This window comes from Cucurbita pepo, chromosome LG01 (genome assembly GCF_002806865.2).
Source record: "Cucurbita pepo subsp. pepo cultivar mu-cu-16 chromosome LG01, ASM280686v2, whole genome shotgun sequence".
NCBI lineage: Eukaryota > Viridiplantae > Streptophyta > Magnoliopsida > Cucurbitales > Cucurbitaceae > Cucurbita > Cucurbita pepo.
This window is the reverse complement of record NC_036638.1, coordinates 9843525-9861859: the sequence shown is the minus strand read 5'-3', so window position 1 is coordinate 9861859 and position 18335 is coordinate 9843525. Positions and strand designations below refer to the sequence as shown.

General features: G+C 34.9%; 3 protein-coding genes across 5 annotated transcripts; 1 reads left to right on the top strand and 2 right to left on the bottom strand.

The window, feature by feature from the left end:
* Positions 1–87: 87 nt before the first annotated feature.
* On the top strand, positions 88–4923 carry LOC111779397 (nuclear pore complex protein NUP54-like). Of its 3 annotated transcripts, none has more exons than XR_002812686.1 (10): positions 88–742; positions 837–890; positions 1064–1123; positions 1235–1345; positions 2960–3025; positions 3090–3176; positions 3298–3399; positions 3791–3940; positions 4048–4349; positions 4434–4923. XR_002812686.1 is itself a non-coding variant. In XM_023659571.1 (9 exons), the coding sequence occupies exons 1-9, from the start codon at positions 242–244 to the stop codon at positions 4162–4164; spliced, it is 1248 nt and encodes a 415-aa protein (XP_023515339.1). In that variant the 5' UTR covers positions 88–241; the 3' UTR covers positions 4165–4923. The 3 variants fall into 3 exon arrangements, 1 of the variants encoding a protein (XP_023515339.1); XR_002812685.1 differs by having other exon boundaries at positions 4048–4517; positions 4628–4923; XM_023659571.1 differs by having other exon boundaries at positions 4048–4923.
* Positions 4924–5906: 983 nt separating this feature from the next.
* LOC111801444 (mannosyl-oligosaccharide glucosidase GCS1) lies at positions 5907–15186 on the bottom strand. Its single transcript, XM_023685447.1, has 22 exons — positions 14887–15186; positions 14702–14775; positions 13868–14119; positions 13184–13358; positions 12470–12556; positions 12246–12314; positions 12035–12131; positions 11640–11722; positions 10504–10611; positions 9940–10061; positions 9677–9784; positions 9517–9590; positions 8608–8733; positions 8397–8464; positions 7577–7726; positions 7449–7499; positions 7251–7307; positions 6923–7072; positions 6745–6836; positions 6536–6645; positions 6397–6460; positions 5907–6246 (listed from the first exon to the last, which is right to left on the bottom strand). Exons 1-22 carry the CDS (start codon positions 15184–15186, stop codon positions 6102–6104), a joined length of 2562 nt encoding a protein of 853 aa, XP_023541215.1. The 3' UTR covers positions 5907–6101.
* A 1226-nt stretch (positions 15187–16412) lies between these two features.
* On the bottom strand, positions 16413–17544 carry LOC111801452 (uncharacterized protein At3g27210-like). Its single transcript, XM_023685458.1, has 3 exons — positions 17230–17544; positions 17045–17122; positions 16413–16905 (listed from the first exon to the last, which is right to left on the bottom strand). The coding sequence occupies exons 1-3, from the start codon at positions 17405–17407 to the stop codon at positions 16532–16534; spliced, it is 630 nt and encodes a 209-aa protein (XP_023541226.1). The 5' UTR covers positions 17408–17544; the 3' UTR covers positions 16413–16531.
* Between the last annotated feature and the right edge of the window lie 791 nt (positions 17545–18335).

The window sequence follows — 18335 nt, the reverse complement described above, 5'->3', positions numbered from 1 at the left end:
GAAAATGGGGCGGGTTGGCGGGTTGGCGGGTCGCCCCGATCATTTTAAACCATTTGAATCAATTCCCAATTAGTTCGCGGCAAAATGATTCAATGCCCTAGACTAGACTTCCCATCCTCACATAAACCCCAACTCTGAAAACCTGTGAGAGGCATTTCCCTCGAGCTCAAGTTTCGTCTCTCAAATGGCGATTTCGGTTTGAGACGTTAGGGTTCCTCTTCGACGCTTCACTGCATATACAATGTTCGGAGCTCAACAGTCCTCCTCCGCCTTCGGCACTCCACAATCAACTCCGGCCTTTGGCACTTTGCGATCAACTCCGGCCTTTGGCACTTTGCGATCAACTCCGGCCTTTGGCACTCCGCAGTCAACTCCGGCATTTGGCACTCCACAATCGACTCCAGCATTTGGCACGCCGGCGTCCACTCCTGCCTTCGGAACTCCATCGGCATCTCCCGCATTTGGAAACCTTTCAACTCCTGCCTTCGGAACTCCATCTACATCGTCTTTTGCCACCGGCTTCGGTTCGTCTCTCTTCTCCACTCCATTCTCTTCTCAGCCTTTACAACAGCAACAGCAGCAGCAGCAATCGCCGCTGTTTCAGCAGCGAGGCGCCACAGGATTCGGTTTCCAGACTCCGTTTGCAGCGCCTCAGTCCAGTCCATTTCCAAATGCTCAACTGATCACTCAGATGGCGCCGGTGGCACCGCTTCCTTTCTGCCTGGCTGATCGAGATATTCAAGTACGTTTCTGAAAGTAATCGGCAAGAACTAGTAATATCTCCTATATCTTACTGCATCCTCGCCTATTTATTTTATTTTGATTGTCTGCATCAGGCAATTGTTGAGGCATACAAGGACGACGCAGGAAACCCTAAGTATGCTTTCAAGGTTCGTTTCCCTGCTCTCGACTGGAAACGGAATGTCCTGTGTTTTTATCCTCGCCAACCCTTGAGAGTTGATAATCGTGAGGAAGAATATGATAAGCTTTCAATGAGCTCTAGGAAGTCACGTATTCATCATTTCCCGTTGTTCCTAAGTTGATACTTGTGTTTGTTTTGCAGCATTTGTTGTTCAGTGTAACTGATCCTCAATATAGGGCGAAGCCTGCAGGTGTATCGGATGTGAGTTCGATATATAGCGTTTTTAACGTCTGAAGAATTTTTTTTTTTCTCTTTGTATGCAATTTTTTCGTCGGATTTACACTTAGTATGGATAGTAGTTTGCATTGCCAGACAATGTGGGCTGAGGCAATGGCAAAACTAGAAGGCATGGAAAGTGCGGATAGAGAGCGATTGTGGCCACAGCTTGTTCAAGGATTTAAGGATTTATCTCAGCGCTTGAAGGTATTTCAAATTACTTCCACATGTGCGAAATTCTTTGATAATTCAATTTCCTGCCGAATGTGCCGTGAAATTCTTTGATATTTCAATTTCCTGCCAAATGCGTCGTGAAATTCTTGGATTTTGCATATTTTTGATATAGATTCAAAATTTGTCATTATCTCCATCAGCGGTAGTGGATCTGCAGGCGTGTTCTTAAAAAACCTCAACCATATATTTATAACTATGAGCTTCTTTTTCACATTGTGGACCTGATTCGATACTTTGAGTTCTGGATATATGGATATGAGTTACATTTGAGAAATGGCACTGATGAATATTGAATTATATGCTTAGTCCACCTGTTCCTCAATATTAAGAATATTCTTATTTCAATTTCAATTATTATATTCGCTGTATTATATTTATTTGAATTTTATTGAATTTTAAGCGAAGAAATATTTGTCTATTTACACGATATTCTAATGTTTAATATTGAAAAATGGTGCGTTTGAAATTAATATTAAGTTTGATGATTATAGCTTCCCTTAAAAAGTTATTTTGATGATTTTTAATGTAAGTAATAACTATTAAATAAAATAAAAACAATTTTGTAAGGACTAACTGAACGATTTGTTAGAACTAGGCTTAAATTTTATAGTTTATTTAAATACGTAATATCTCTTCTTTTATTGTTTGTTAAATGAAACTATACTTTTGGTTGTGACGATGATGAAGAAATAAATTCATTAAAACTATACACTAAAGAGTAAGCATTACTAGAAAAATATACTTCCAACAGTGAGCAAGATTTTCGTAAGTGTTCTTAGATATAATTTTTTTCCTTTCTATATAATGGTGAATTTCAAATGTCTCCAGTGCACTGCCTCATATGTGCCTGTACTTTATGCACGACAAGTAGTTTTTTTCTTTTCCCTTCCAAATGGTGATAATGCAGGGTGTGGAAGCTTGTGGTTCATATGTTATTGACATTCAAAACTATGATGTAGGAAAACACAAGTTATATTTGATAGGATGCCAGTTATGTTTTTTATTCCATCCATCAATGTTGGTGAAACAAGAGNTCAATATGATTCCACAAGATCTAGTTTCGTTCAAGTAACGGATTCTAGCCAATTGAAAGGATCTTCTGATCAATCCAGAGATCATTTCGATTCCATTAGTAATGAGGATTCGGAATATCACACATTGATCAATCAAAGAGAGATTCAATATTGACTAGTTTTATGTTTTCATTTAAGATTGTTAATATGTTCTTGGATAAATACTATCTTTATGTTCAAGTTGCGGAGAGTGTAAATTTAAAATATTCATGAGTTATCAATGTCGCATAATCTGCATGTGCTTCCAGCATTCCTTGTGAAAGTCCTTGGTAACCAGTGAAATGTCCTTGAAAGCTGTCAAATAGAGAATTTGTTTTGTTGTAGTTATGGTTTATAAAAATAATTTATGCAACTAAAGGTATCTGAAATTTTAATGACATTAGTTCTTTTTAAAACTATTTTGTTGTGCATACTTTTCTACTCATTTTAAGTAATGTTCCTTTTCACACGTCCTTGTGTTTGCTGAATGAAGTAGCCTGGTTTGTTGCAATGACTTCCAGTGGGGTTAATGCAGATTCAAGATGAAGTCATTCTCGCTGATGCTGAGAGGCTGCGGATGACCCAAAGCAATGTCAAAATGGTAATCTTATGCTTCCTTAATGATTTATTTTAAATTTCCTTTTTCTAATAGATACTGGATACAGCTTCAGAGGCACTTTCTTGCTGATACTCTACCATGGGTTCAAAGATTGAAACAGAAGGAGCAAGGTCTTCAAAGGCGTCTTTTGAGAGTATGTGATCTTCATGTTTTCCTTCCCTCCCACCTCCTCAACCCCAAAAAATAAAGTAAGTTTACAAGGCTACTGATGCCAAGTTGCTTCTGTATTAATTTGACCTTTTCGTCAATTAAAGGTCATGAGAATTGTGGAGGCACTAGAAAGTAAGGGTTGCCGAGTGCCTGTAATGAAAGGAGAGGCTGAATTGGCAGAGAAGTTAAGTTTGATAACGAGGCAGGTAGGTATCATTCACCCCTTTTACTTTAAATGCGAAAAGAGATATTGATTGTCCTTCCCATAGGAAGTTCGTGGGACATTTCTTTCTAGTTATACCAAATTCAAGTTAATCCTAATTGTTGAACATATAAATTATTTCAAAATATAAGATGTTATTAATCAAGGCTGTATTTTTCATTTTAAAGATGTTAGTAATCACATAGCGATTTTCTTTAACTTTTTTAATGTTTATTATAATATGATATTATTGTCATTTTTCTTTTAATGAAATTTGAAAGATATCATTTTAAGGCCATGCCCCTACATTATTATCAATGGGGCATCATAAACTATAATTACAATTATAACTAGGGAAAAGTTGCATCGTAATGATATCCTTGGACACTTTTTAGTTCAAAGAATCTGGGGCAGAGCTTTCAAGAAGGGTGCAAAATTTGCTTATGATTACTCGTGGCCAACCAAATGGCTCTGGTGCTGGTAATTCCATCTATCTTCAAGGATCTGCAAAAATACACGAACAGAGTCTTGCTGATATGCAGGAGGTGAGAACATATTTGTATTTGAAGTCTGCTTTCTCACTTGTAGTTTTGCTGGAAATTATTGTCAAATTTAGTAACCAACTTTATCTATATTTACTTTTTTGTTTCAGGTTTTGCAGCAGCAGACGGAGGCCATTGCTAGACTTGGAACTGTGTTGAAGCGAGACGTTAGAGACATGGAAATCATAATGGCTGAAGACAACGAGATGACAGATGATCCGAGTTAAAGGGGGGAATTGAATTCACATTTCTAGCCATTGTTTTTGTTTTGTCATATACTTCGCATGATTTTTCCATCCAAAAGGCAAAATTAAAATCCGTTTTCAAAATTCTTATGTACTGCACAAGTAATTTTGGAACTGCTGGCCGACATCTGTTTTGAGAGATGCTGGTTGGTCAGTACCTTGTTAAGGTAGGTTCAACTTGAACTGCTTAATACCCATGCGATTTTGAATCAATGCAGTGTTGAAGGCTGAGAACTGTAATCGTTATGCAGCGTGAAACAGTTGCTATGTTGGGTCTCTTAACGTTGCCAGCATTATCATCAGCAAGACCTTGGATTCATCTTTTCCTTTGTCAGGTGAGGTGACTGACTCTCTCACTCATCAAATATAACCTTTAAAATCTCTTGCATTTGGGGATGTTAGGCCTCTTATTAACTTAAAGGTTAGGTGTATAGTATGTTCATAGTTGTTAGGTATGCTTATGTGAGTAAGCCCAACCCTTCGAGGTCAGGTATGTTTATATGAGGGACTTTGGTGGGAGTGAAATTTGCTTGGTCACAAACTGGCCAAGGATTTGGGGGCGGGGGCAAAATCTGGAGAAAGTGCAAACATCACGAATGCTGAGGGAGAACGTTGATGATATAGGCCAGACTTAATTAAAGGGACATCAAAATTTTTATGTGAAAAATTGAATTCGCATCTCGTAACGTTGAAATATCAGATTTAGCTTATATATATATATTGAAACTTTTGTCTTCCAAAGGACGTATTTCTTGTTTAAAAGCTTCCTTATATCTACACCTTGTTGAATAATGATTTAGTTTAATCTCCTGTTTTTCGTTTAAATTGTGCTTCGTAATTAATTGTATATTTTTCCCGTTCGTTAAAAATCCATCTTAATTTTAACCTTTTTATAAAGAAACAGCTTTACAAAATATATGTATTTTTAATTTTGAAATTGAAAACTCTATTTAATAGTCAATAGCAATACAAACTATACGTACAAGTTATATATACTCTAGTTTTCATAAAAATGGGATTCTTGATCAAAGCCTCGAGTAACTTTCTTGCTACTAAAATGCCTCTTTCTTTTCCATTTCTCAATTTAGATATTACATGTTTTTTCCTGGGTTTAGTTTCATTTTTGGTTCTAAAGATAAGAAACCAAATTCAATAATAGAAAAATAACTAATGAAAAGAAAGAATTTTATTTATTTATCATTATTATTATTATTATTAAATATTAAAATTTAACAAGAATCAAGATGAAATTTTGTTGAAAGTAAAATTTTGTATCGTATAATAAATAAGAGTCGTGAAGATGAGATGACACAACAGCTGGAATGAAATTTCCTTTAAAATAGAGATAAAAAGTGACAGAAATTTCAAAGAGGAAATCTAGTATTTATGATTTAAAGAGTTTGAATTTCATCTTAATAAATCAATTAAATAGTCTAAAGATATTTGAGAATTTTATCAAATTATAGGAGTGAATTTGAACTTTTAAACCATAAAATTAAATTCCAACTTCTTCAAATTTTACCCAATTTGTAACTCAACTTTAAATATTTGGATGATTTATGTATACAAAATTGAAAGATCATGATTTTATTAGATTCAAAGTGCAATTATCAATTGAGTGAATAATTTAAAATTTCAATATTTTAGATTTTTATTCTATACAATGACGAAGTCTCAAGGTTTAGACCAAACTTGTAATCAGAAGGAAATTCAAGATAAATAAAGCTACTGACGTACCGAGATATTTCCATTATAGTCCATTGCAAGCGCTATCTTCTATACCATTTATCAAAAATATTACCTGCAACCAGTTGTGTTAATGTGCTCCAAGCCGTGTGTACGTAAATTATGTTTGAGTGAAAGGAAGAGGGGTTAAACAAGAATATATATGAACCTATCTGAAGAGCTCCTCTTTATCTTTAACTTTCTGTATAAGCTTCTGCCATGATTAAGAGCACCAGAGATGTCCAACCAGTAAATGGGTGTGCGCCTTTTCCCTTGCCCGTTTTCTGGTTATACTGTTCCCAGACGAATCCAGTCTTGTGATAATTGCCAACCACATTTCTGCTCCAACAATGAATGAAGCTATAAGCTTTCTATATCTATGAAACGAATAAATACAGCGGCTAACGAAGGAAAATGATAGTAAAAAAGCACGATCTTTTGAAAACGACGTTAAAAGGAAGATTAATTGAACGGGCTCATAATAATTACCTAATTAAATTGCTTCTCAACTTGTCACGAATATCTTTGGCTCTTTCTCTATACGGACCATCCTCTGTAATTCAGGTCACAGTAAGGACATTAAAGAAAAAAACAAAGAGGTTGATATGAGGTGAAGGAATGAAAATACCTGTGGCATAGTGGTTGAGTGCTGAAAGAATCAAGTAATTCATGTTCATCCAAATTGTACCTCTCCAATATGGTGCATCATGCTCTGTATTGTACTTCATGTATAATGAGCTACAACATGCAGTTTTGAAGACCCCAAATTAGTCCCACATAAAACACAGCAGAGCTTGGATCCGTCAACAAACAGAATTTATGATACAGTACAGGTACCTCGTCTTAGATAGGGAACGGAGTCCATAATTTGTCCAGAATACGCTTCGATTTGAAATAAGATCAAGTTGCTTTTCAAGAATCCAGGATTCCTGTTGGGGAGAAGAAATAGAAAAATTCAAGCCTTTCCAGAGTTGGAAAATAAACACACAAATGGCTCCATGTTACCAAATCTTACAGGTGGAATGATTCTCCCCATGAGTGGAAAAAGACTGACGTAACCGATATGAGGAACCATTCTCAGTCGTGGCGTTCCCGATACTTCCCGAATTAGTTGTCGGGTTGTATATCCCTGCTCTACCATCACCTCTTTCCAACTTAAACGAACCTACATGAAACCAATCCTTGCATTAAGCACCACAAGAATGGACTCAAACACACAGTATCACCCGAGAACATTTTTAAGAGTTCATATTTACAGCCATTCCACCTATTAAGAGTTGATTTCTAGGAGATAACTTAATTAAAGTCATATTGTGAAGACAATGATAGTACAGAAGCAATACCTTTTCAGTGTGATTTCCAAAATCTAAATAAGTTCCATGGGCATCATCGAAGTGCATCTGGTCAGTCATCAATCATAGTTAAATTTAATAGTTATTCCTATTTTAAATTTTCTGAAGAAAAAGACAACCAGCATAAGTAATTATCTTTATATATACATTTTAAATACATTTCCAGCATAGATGAAAGTGACAACCAACCTGATTCAGAAGCTCAAAATCCGACAGAGTTTTTGCTGCTAAACTATAAACCTGCATAATATGAATTCAGTGGTATATTAAAAAATGAAAATATGAGATACTAAATTAAAATCTGTTAATAAATTTACCATTCCAACTTCCTTTCCTTTCACGATTAGCTCCGAGATAGAATGCATGCAATCTGCAGCAAGAAGCATCCAGCATCGGAGGTCCACATGACGCTCATCATCAGTTGGGTGTGAAGCACGAGGATAATCATCCAACCCAGACATCAATGTCTACAAGTGTGGAAAATTTTAGATAACGTAACCTTTGTTGGTTAAGTCTAGCATATTGTTGACTAAGGCATAAAAGAGAAATTTCAAAGTCATTATTTGATACTTTCTAGAGAAATATGTTTCGGAAACACTGACAAAGATTCAGAGAAATTTCCATACTCTTATAAGACCTGCAAATTGTTTCCCTAATGCGGAGCTCCAATTTTGATGGTCCTCTCTGAATGTGTACAGATGTACTTAACTCACGTTCACAACTAATCTACTTTAGTACAATTTATTTACTTTTGTATAGTTGAACTAAAAATAAACTCCCTAGTTCTTCCCAGAACCAATGGTGAAACTGAATTATGACAACCACAAAATCCATAACCACGTAGAAGAAGAGATGTTTTCACCTCACCACATACCGACACGAGAATCTAAATCACCCCAGATTATTTATAAAGACCAAGCTCCTTTTTCTTGGGTAGGAAAATTTTTTATTGATTAAATGAAAGAGGAGGCCTCAAGGACTTCTTGTGGAGATCATCCAAACAACTGACCTTATGATGTATAGCCTTTCTAAAGATCAATCATTAATGATGGAAAAATTCATAAATCGATATTCGTGTTGGTACGATAAAGAAGACCAACAGAGTAGCGCAAACGAAGAGTTCAGAATGACAAAAACCTTAGGGTTAAGTTCACGAATTGTAGAGCTGTCTCTTCCATGCCAGTAATAGCTGCTTGCCTCTTTCCCTGTGTTCCTCAAAATGATATTTCAGTCAATCAGGAGGATAAAAAGTGAAATTTCAAATGGCTCTATAACTAATATGTTCTCAAGCATAGTTAAAGGACCCATTGAATGCCTGAAAAAACAATAAAACACAAGATGCAGACACCTGGCTGTGTAGTATTGAACCACTGGAACCAAGCTTCTAAGCGGACAAAAGCTCGCTCTAAGAATGAAGAGATCTCAGAGCTTTCTGTCGTTGTAAATGCATTTTTCTTTAGGCCATGAACCAATTCTACAAGAAGAAATAAACCTGATCACCAACATTGCAGCTAGAGATTCAACAAAATTATTTGATAATTTATGTTATAGACCACAAGAATATACTATAACCAGTGTACAGTAAGTTCATATTCACTGGTTACAATATTACATACAGAAGCAGAACATGTAGAGTTTGTTAAACAATCACAGCACCCACGCATGCCAGATTTCTGAATACACGCAAGTGTTAATGGGAATGAGTAACCATATGACGATAAGACATGATTCCAAGAAATAATCAAGCCAAAAATTGCTAGCAAGGTTCGCATCATCTCACTTCTACAAACCCTTCGATCAATGATCATTAACATTTCTCGTCTCTTATTTAGATAAATAAACAAGAAAGAAGAATTCCAGAGTTTTGTGCTTAATCTACAAAACAATGTATCTTTATGTAGCAGACATAGTAGGAATTCTCAGCATCGTTAACAAATTTTCCTCCATCAGAAATACATTTAAAAATTATTGGAGTTTAAAACTTTAATTACATCTTACTATGTCCCTCAACACCCTTGGCACTATCACAATTTCTGTTTTTCTGTTCTATTGCCCTAATATTATACTTTTCCTTTTCTTTTTTTTTTAAAAACTCCTAGCAGTATCCCATGGTCTATCTCACTAATTCTGGAAAGAAAGTCTCTTCTTTTAATATTTATAGATGTGACAATAAGATGATGGAGGCAGGAGAGGGCTGGGGAGCGAGATAAAATAACCATACACAGAATACCATGACAGGGAATTGAGATATAAATACCACGCAAGACTAGAAATAGTGCTGGTGGGTTTGCATTGCTTGGATACTGAGGAATAAATTCTTCCGGGACCTTACTGCAATGAGATTAGGAAAGAAAGTGGAAGATACTTCAGTAGAGGTTCACTGTAATTTAGCATCACGCATTTGAACATGCAATCACCTGACAGCTTCGGCCCCTAATATTTGTTCACGTGGAATCCATCCATCGATATTCATTAGATCCAACCAGTGACCAAGAATATCTAAGCTAACATGAATATCCCATCGCCTGTTCAACAGTGGAAAGAATAGGAGTCAATAATGAAACCTCAGCTCAGTAAAATTTCCATAACATGTGAATTTTTCTTTATCCAAAAAACAAATAATCTATCTGCAGTAGTAAATGTAAAATGAACTGCACATCTAAAAACAATAAGCACCTACCAGATCAGCAGCTGATGAAAGCCTTCATCCCACAAAAATCCCCTAGGAAATACAGGACGGCATGGAACAGCAGTGTAAAGCTCAGCAGGCCAATAATAAAGAAAACTATCACGACTTTCGGGCTGCAATAAATGTAGTGCTGTATTTCCTCAGTTGTCAAAGTGGTATTATACAACAAAATATTCACAGTTTTTTTTTTTTTTTTTTTTTTTTTTTACACCAGCATCTGTTCTTTTGTATCATCCAGTATCTAAATCCAATCCTTAAATTTGATACTTCGGGAGATTTCATAAGAGCTCTAGAAATAAATATGGAAAATGATGGAGCTACTTAAAGCAAGTAAACTTTGCCCTGCGATGAGAGGTATATTACAAAATGGAGATTATTTAATGATAAGAGAAATGAAGAATTAGTAGGCTAATAAAAAAAGGAAAGGGGGCAAAGAATACTCCAGCATGAAAGAACATCTATACCCGAGGGTGGGGCTTCTATAATAATCATATGATATTTACAAAAATCTCCAAGACAAACCAACAAGGAATGAGAAAAGCTTCAACTACTTACATGGGAGGGATCTGGGAGTGCAATTTTTGACTGGCCGTAGAAATAACCAATGCCACCTAATAAGTTTGCAACGGCAGCCTTACCAACAGTTGTGGATTCTAAATCAAACTGATCATAATTGCAAAATTAGATCGATCAAAGAATAATTACAAGATTAAGAACTTTAACAGAATATAATCTAAAATCAAAGAAGCAAATATCACTTAGAAGTTGGAAATCTGTCATTGCCTTAGCCACCTTTTTTAGACAAACTCAATACAGGTTGTATTGAACACAAACTAAGGAAAAGATTACCTAACATGTATTTTCTCTTGTGGAATAAGCATCCGACTTTTGATACTTTGCTATAAGTGTATGTGTCAGAAATATATGTGACACAATTCAGATGCCTGTTTAGAGTGTCAGCTATTCTTAAAACTTTTTTTTTCCTTCAAACATGAAAGACATTTTTTGAGGGAATTTATCATACATTCTTACCAAAACAACATGTATTTACAATAAAGAACTACAGAAATTGGTGTACAAAAAACCCTACGGGTAATATGAGAAGATGCAGAAATTGTCATTTAAGATGAGAGATTATTATTTGATGAAAGGGTCATATGTCGTTTGGGTTACTGAACTTCAATTTGTTGGGAAATGTTGCATCATTTGGGAATAGAATTTGCTTAATGATATACAAATTTACTTAGCTAAATGTGATTGTGAGTGTACATCCTTTATATCGCATAATTCGTAATGTTCTAAAGTATTGACACTGTTTCTTGCTCAAAAGGAATATCAAAAGCATTGACATGCTTAGAATATAATAATATATTTTTTAAATGTACATATAGCAACCTCGGTCACCATAATATTTTTCTTCTTTTCCGTTTTTTAAATGATATCTTGAGTCAGGGCAATCCAAATGGCATCTAGCTATGCGCTATATCCAACAGTTCTAGTTACTCAGTTCAACCAGATCTTATTTTAAATTAGTTTACACTGGCAATTTAATAAATCATGCATTGATTTGCCCTTATCCACTTCCACCATCAAGAGAGAAATATTGCATATAAACTACAAAAGATGTGAAATTTTCTTGCAAAATATAGAAGATAAAATGATGAAGAGAGAGATCTCAAAATTATAAATACCTTGTTCCCCAAACCAAAGCACTCCTCAAATCTTGTATCAAATTCTAACTCTTTCTCCTTTAATCGATCAGTTAATGATGAACCTAATTGAATTGACATGCCCAAACATTGTAAGCACACAAAACCAGAAACACGAATTAGACTCTCCATCCCATAAAGAAAATGAAAAGATTTTTTTTATAGAGATACACACAAAACTTCAAATCAATTCAATAGTTTTTCTTTGTTCTTCTCCAGTTTCCCAACTTTTTATACTGTACAGTTGTTTCTTATCAAGACACGAGCACACAAAAGCTTTATATCCTTTCTCAATTCTAAATTTGGGTCATGACAACTACTGCCAACTACAAACTGGATCAGTTCTGGAAATGAAAGCCAAACATAAGCATAAACACCTGTAAGACTGTTCACACGTTCCTCTTCTCTAGAACTTGGGAAATCAGTTCCGGAGATGAAAGCCAAATCTGTTCTAAATGGAATTCTTCCGGAGATCTGTAAAATAAAAATGAGTTACACAGAACAAAACAAGAAATGGTGCCACTCGTATGATTTAGATATTCCCAGTTTCTACATGATAAGAAAAGTTTTATCAACATGGAAGCATACCTGGAAAACTAAAATATTTGAAGAGTCATCAGATGTGTCAGAGAGCTGCAGTCGACCAAATTTTCTTGCCTGGTAAAACAGATAGTGCAAAGACATGTTGGTTCAGTGAACATTACAGACGCAGATATGTAAAGCCAAAAAAATTATTCAAGGTGAAAAAAATCAGACATCACGATGCATCCACATTTATTTTAAACTAGTACGAAAAAGAAAAGTAAACCTACTTGTGCACCAAGATTATCCTGGACAAGTTCAGATAAATTGTGAAAATGCCCGGTCCTAAAACCACTAAAATGGACTTGCACATCATCCTGCAGGGGCAACCATAAGAAAAAAATGATGTCACCAGATTTACCACAGTGGTTAAGTAAAAAAAAATTCAAGTAGTTTGAGTAAAGAAAGAAAATTATGCAAGAGGCAATTCCTACTACATAATCACACACATTTCAAGATATTCAGGAGGTAATTCAATAATTGAAGAACTTTACTTCAACAAGCAATTATGAAAAGATAAATCAGAAAGAAAAGGATGGAGTAGCAGATGTTCCATTAAAATGTTTGATTGAGCAGTGAGGGGCTGGGGGAAGAGAGTTACAGCAGAAACAGATGATCATGGAGATCCTCTCGTGGTCCCATAGAAAGTGCAGAAAATAGATAGGTGGGTGATTAAAACAATATGCTAAGAGAGTCAGCAGATAAGGGATGGGCCAAATTTACTATGTGCAAGTGCAGTGGTAGTAAATGTCAACAGTATCCCATAAGAGTTCATATAAATCTAACACAGATATTCTCTTGAACTTTAATCATGGAGAAAGACAATAATTCCTCATTTAAAAAGAATCCAAAGAACGAAACTGAGAGAACTATTTTTTTTTAGAGAAGACATTTCAAAAAAGAATCTATGGAGAGGCATCACACTTTTGCTTTCAGGAATTTACCCTAGATTCTAAATGTAACTGCCAATTTCCTATATCTCTTCGTGAACCTGATGCTAGGAGTGAAGTCTCAGGAATGTTCATGGCATCTCTACTCAAACTTAAAGCATTTCCATCTTCATCTGCCAAGTAGAAAAAAAGATGTCCAGTTTTCAACAATTCCTTGGCCTCCTCAGATCTGCAAATCCAGCAAGAAATATAAGAGCATGTTTATCCTCACAAAAGAAGCATGACACAATCAAACATATTCTCAAAAGAGAAAAAAAAAAAACAAAAACAAAAACCATTTCCGGCCTTAAGCCTATGTCTCATTTAAGTAACAAGTTAAATGGGAATGAAAAAAAAAATTATTCGCATAGTTTGTGAGTCAATTAAACTAAAAGTCAAATTTTGAAACCTGCAGGAAACCTTCCAGTACAGGTGGCTCAGTAAGAAGACAGACTAAGCACTAAAAGAATGTGCTAGATATCAACAAAAGCTCATCAGGAATAACTTCAGATGCAAAGCTAGATCTTTAATCAGGCTAACAACAACCACTGTGCCACAAAATAAGTTCCAACTTACTGTAAAAATCCAGTCCAATTATCCTACATCTACTTTCTCAAGATAGTATTTCTGGACAGTCCAATATTAAATCCACATTAATGGAAACAATGCTTAAAATATTCGTCTACTAAGTCCATTTACTTTTTGCTATTAACTTCAATGCGAACAGCCCAATCTCCACCATAGCCACTACCACTCTCCTTTGTTTTCAGAAAACTTGTTGTCAAAGTCATATCGTGGTCAACAAGAACTTGATGCCCAAAATCACGTGCATTATGATGTGTCCAGCCATATGTGCTTAGTTCATCGGAACCTTGGCACACATGCCTCATGACATATCTTCCATTCTGAACACCTATCCACATCAAGCCAGCAAGCAATGAAAGTGGAGTCCTGAGAGATAAGAGAACTATTAATTAGCTAAAGAACTAGATATTCGTATAAATCATTTGATAAAGTGAGAGAAGAACAAAATCTGTGTTTATTTGACGCAGAATAATTGGCTGAAGTCAAGACTATCATTACAGTGACCGAAGTTACATATCGGAAATCACGGATATTGAACTCTAAATACTAAGAAAATATGAAACTCAGTATCAGAACTCACCACAGAAAGAATGCACTGCCTAGCGAGGTTTGAATCATAGAAATTCGTTCATATATTATAATCCAACAATATATACCAACTATTTACAGTGATCTGGACAGCATAAATCTACTTCCAGAACACAACCAAAGAATCGAACGGCCGAGAACGTTAAGCTTATTAGTACAGAGTTTGAATTCTTGGTAATACACATTTTCTAAATGGACCAAAAGAATATGTGGTCGCATAATAAAGTGTTTCCTACGCAATCGTTGAATAATTAAGCATCCTGGACGTTCGAAAGCTTAAGTAAGTTCAATTGTTGAAAAACATCGTAAATCGTACAAATATACGACGAAACATTATTTTCAAACTCGATGACGAAGTACCTCGCTCGTATTCCAAGATAAAGCTGAGGTCGATAAGTTCCCCAATACAAGCTCTCTTTATGTTCACCTTGAAACTGTCTCGAAAACCAGCGAATGCAGGACGGCGTAAGAGTTGTAACTAAAAAAATAGCGAAACAGAAATGATGGAAGATAAAAATTAACAGATAGTTCAATTAACTCTCTACCTGATGAAGGTCGATAACCTTTGGAGCAGGAAATGGCGTAATAACCCTAGGAGTGCGATGATCTCCAACTACTATCAGGCTTCTGATCAAATACAAGATGACGAAGAATGCGACGAAGCTAAAACCTACCAAGACCTTGAGATTAACATCGAAAATGCGAATCGAAGGACGCAATGTATTTCTATCTCTGTGGCGTCTGGAAATATCCGGAGCTTGACGAACAGCGCCGTCGCCATCGCCGTCAACGGCGGAGGACGATTTAATTCGGCTTCGAGGATTCCGTCGACTATGTCCAGTCATATTCAAATCAACACCGGCATAAATGGAAGAAGGAATAGGAGCAGCGCCTTTGCGAGTATCTCTACCAGAAGGGGGAGTGAAGTGAAGCAAAGAGAGAAAAGTCTTTGAGTACGAGATTCCAAATTCTGACTTCTGAAACTCGTCCGGCGACGCCTCGACTCGAGGCGCGCGTGGGGTGGAAATTATATAAATAGTTTCTTTTCGCGCTAAATACTTAATTGAGAAATAAGTGTGTCTTCATGTCTTGGTTGTTGGGCCGTTCATTCATGCGGCCCAAGATCCAGGCCCATACAATCTGCTTCAATATCCTGTAACCGGGCTCGTTATGAAAATAAAAATTATGGATTTATTTTATAAAAATAATTAAATTTGTTGATAAATTCTTTTTACATAAACAAAAACAATAAATAAATAATATATATATTCCCGTATTGCTAATTCTTAATTCATTTTGGGATATTTCTTTTTAAAATTTATAATAAATTGATAGCTCAATGTATTTTGAAGGGAAGAGTTTTTTTTTTTATTATTATTTTTAAACTAAGGCTAAATTAATAAAAATATTTAATGGTGTATTTTTGTCTAAAAAAAATATATCTTTCAATTTTTTTAAAATTTTAATAATACCCTTAAATTAAAAATAAGTTTAAAAATATTGTTACCGTTAGTTTTAGATGAAAGCCGTTAATGTTTATTTTCAAAAATACAATTTTCAAAAGTTTTGATTGTTTTAAAAATACCTTCAAACTTTCAAATATAAAACTTAATCAACTCCTAATTATTTTTAAAAAACTTAAAAAATACCTTAAACTGACGGGAAGAAAAAAAAATCTTACCATTAGTATCACATTTCTTAGTACACTCTGACTTTTAAAAGTAACATTAAAAAGTTTAAAATTAATCTATACACGATGTTGATAGATCATTTTAGTCCATACACTACGGTAATAAATTTTGTGAATCTTGTTCCGTATAAATTTGAAAAATAGTAAAATATTATGAGTATTTTTTAAACACAGTACTAATGGTAAGAGTAATTTTGAATTTTTAAAAAAGTTTAGTAATAGGGTTAGTAAAAAATAAATCTTATAAGTATTTTTTGAGATAAATCTGAGTATAAATATTTTTTTTATTAATTTAGTATTTTTAAAATTTGAAAGAATGTATTAAAACAACAATTATTTATTATTTAATGTTAAGTACAATTTAATTGGACCAAAATTAAAGAGATAAAAGATAAATCTAATTAAAACCATTTGAAGAAAAAAAAACATAAATCTTATAGAGTTCAAAACCATTCCCAGTCCAGTAGTTTACATACAGATTCACAAGGAAAACAACGGGCTCAAGGGTGCACTGGTCCACCGCCGCGGCAAGGGCTGAGCAGCCTCTTCTTTTTGTCGCTAAGGCTGAGACTCCGCGCCAATTTCGGAACCGGAATGCACCACGCCGTGGACTGCGCCGATTTCCCTTTCACCGATCTTGAACGCCCGCCACAATTTGGCTTGCTATTATTATTATTATTACCTTCCATAATCACCACCCCAATGTGACCATTACTCGTTGCAGTCCCAATTGTTCTTCCATGCTCGCTATCAAAGCTCTCGCGAAACAGCTCAATTAGCAGCTTCTTCGTTCCCTCCGGCGATGGCTCCACCGCCGGCGTCTCGACGGCGTTCGGACGCCATATCGGAGTGCTGCTGCACGACGGCGTGTTATCTGCTCATAAACAACAAGCCAAGATCAAAATTGTTGAGGCTTAGGTTCAAAATGACAATATCATACCATTGTGGAGGTTCGTGATTATTAACATGAATTTCACATAAATCAAACTAATGGAAGTTTTTAAAATTCTAACCTCCGTTAACGCTGAAGAAATCATCGTTATCAGAATCCAACCAAGCCTGAGAATCGAAGAACATCTCATCGCCCTTACCTGCATTAATTTTAATCCATATTTCAAAATCACTTAAAATCAAGTACAAAATTGCATTAATCACTTAAAAATCAAGAACAAAATCAAAGAGGGGGTTGGAATCGAACCGAATTCAGGCGAGCTGGGAAGATGAGAAGACGGCGGACTGGAACAGAGCCTGCCGTTGGCTTGGTCGAGCTCGGTCGGGATCGGCACACGGACATTGACGAGCGCACCGGAACCGACCGACCACTTGAATTTGGGGTCAGATTTTTGGTCTCTACGAATAAGAACACAATTCCCCATTTTTGGTCGCCAGAATCTGTCCCCTACCGATCGTGTAACATGGCGATGGCAAGAGGAACACAAAAATTTGTTCAAGAAAGGGAAAGGATCTGTCGATATGGGTCAGGTCGTGTTGGCAGGGCGTTGTTGATTGGTCTTCAAAGTGAAGTAATGGCATTTACTGGGAGTGGGGCCTTTGTGTGTGTATATATATATATATATATATATATATGCAATAAAAGGATGCTTTAGGGGCTGTATAATTTCGACAATATTTTATATATTAATTAAAATTTATATAATATTCTATTATTATGAATTCAGTTTTTTTTAAANAAAAAAAAAAAAAAAAAAAAAAAAAAAAAAAAAAAAAAAAAAAAAAAAAAAAAAAAAAAAAAAAAAAAAAAAAAAAAAAAAAAAAGAAACTTAGAGAAATGATATCAATTTGTGATATATTTATTTATTTAAGATTTGGATTATCAAGGTTGAAAAATTAAAATAAATGGAGATATGTTATTCCATTTAAAGAGACAGTTACTTTATATGAAAATGGAAACATAATTATAGTTTACAGCATGTTTATTATATCAAAACAAAGAGTGATAAATATATTTTTTTTATATTTTTATACTAAAAAACAAAGAATAAATTAATAATAATACTTTTAAAATGGTATTGTCTTAAAATATCTTTAAATTTTTAAAAGTTTCAATAATATCTTTATAAACTTTTTAAATAACTCTAAAAAATATCATTAAGGAACTGTTAATTTAGTAGACGACTTTACTCCGAATCCAAGACAGCATCATTGCTTCGTCTAATCAAAATTTTCTTACCCACTCTACCTTTTCACCCCAACATATTACTGTTGCTTTTTCTACCCTCTGATTGGATTCAACTTTAGAGGATTATGTAATAAACTATTGGGCAAACCAGTGAGAAGTTAAGG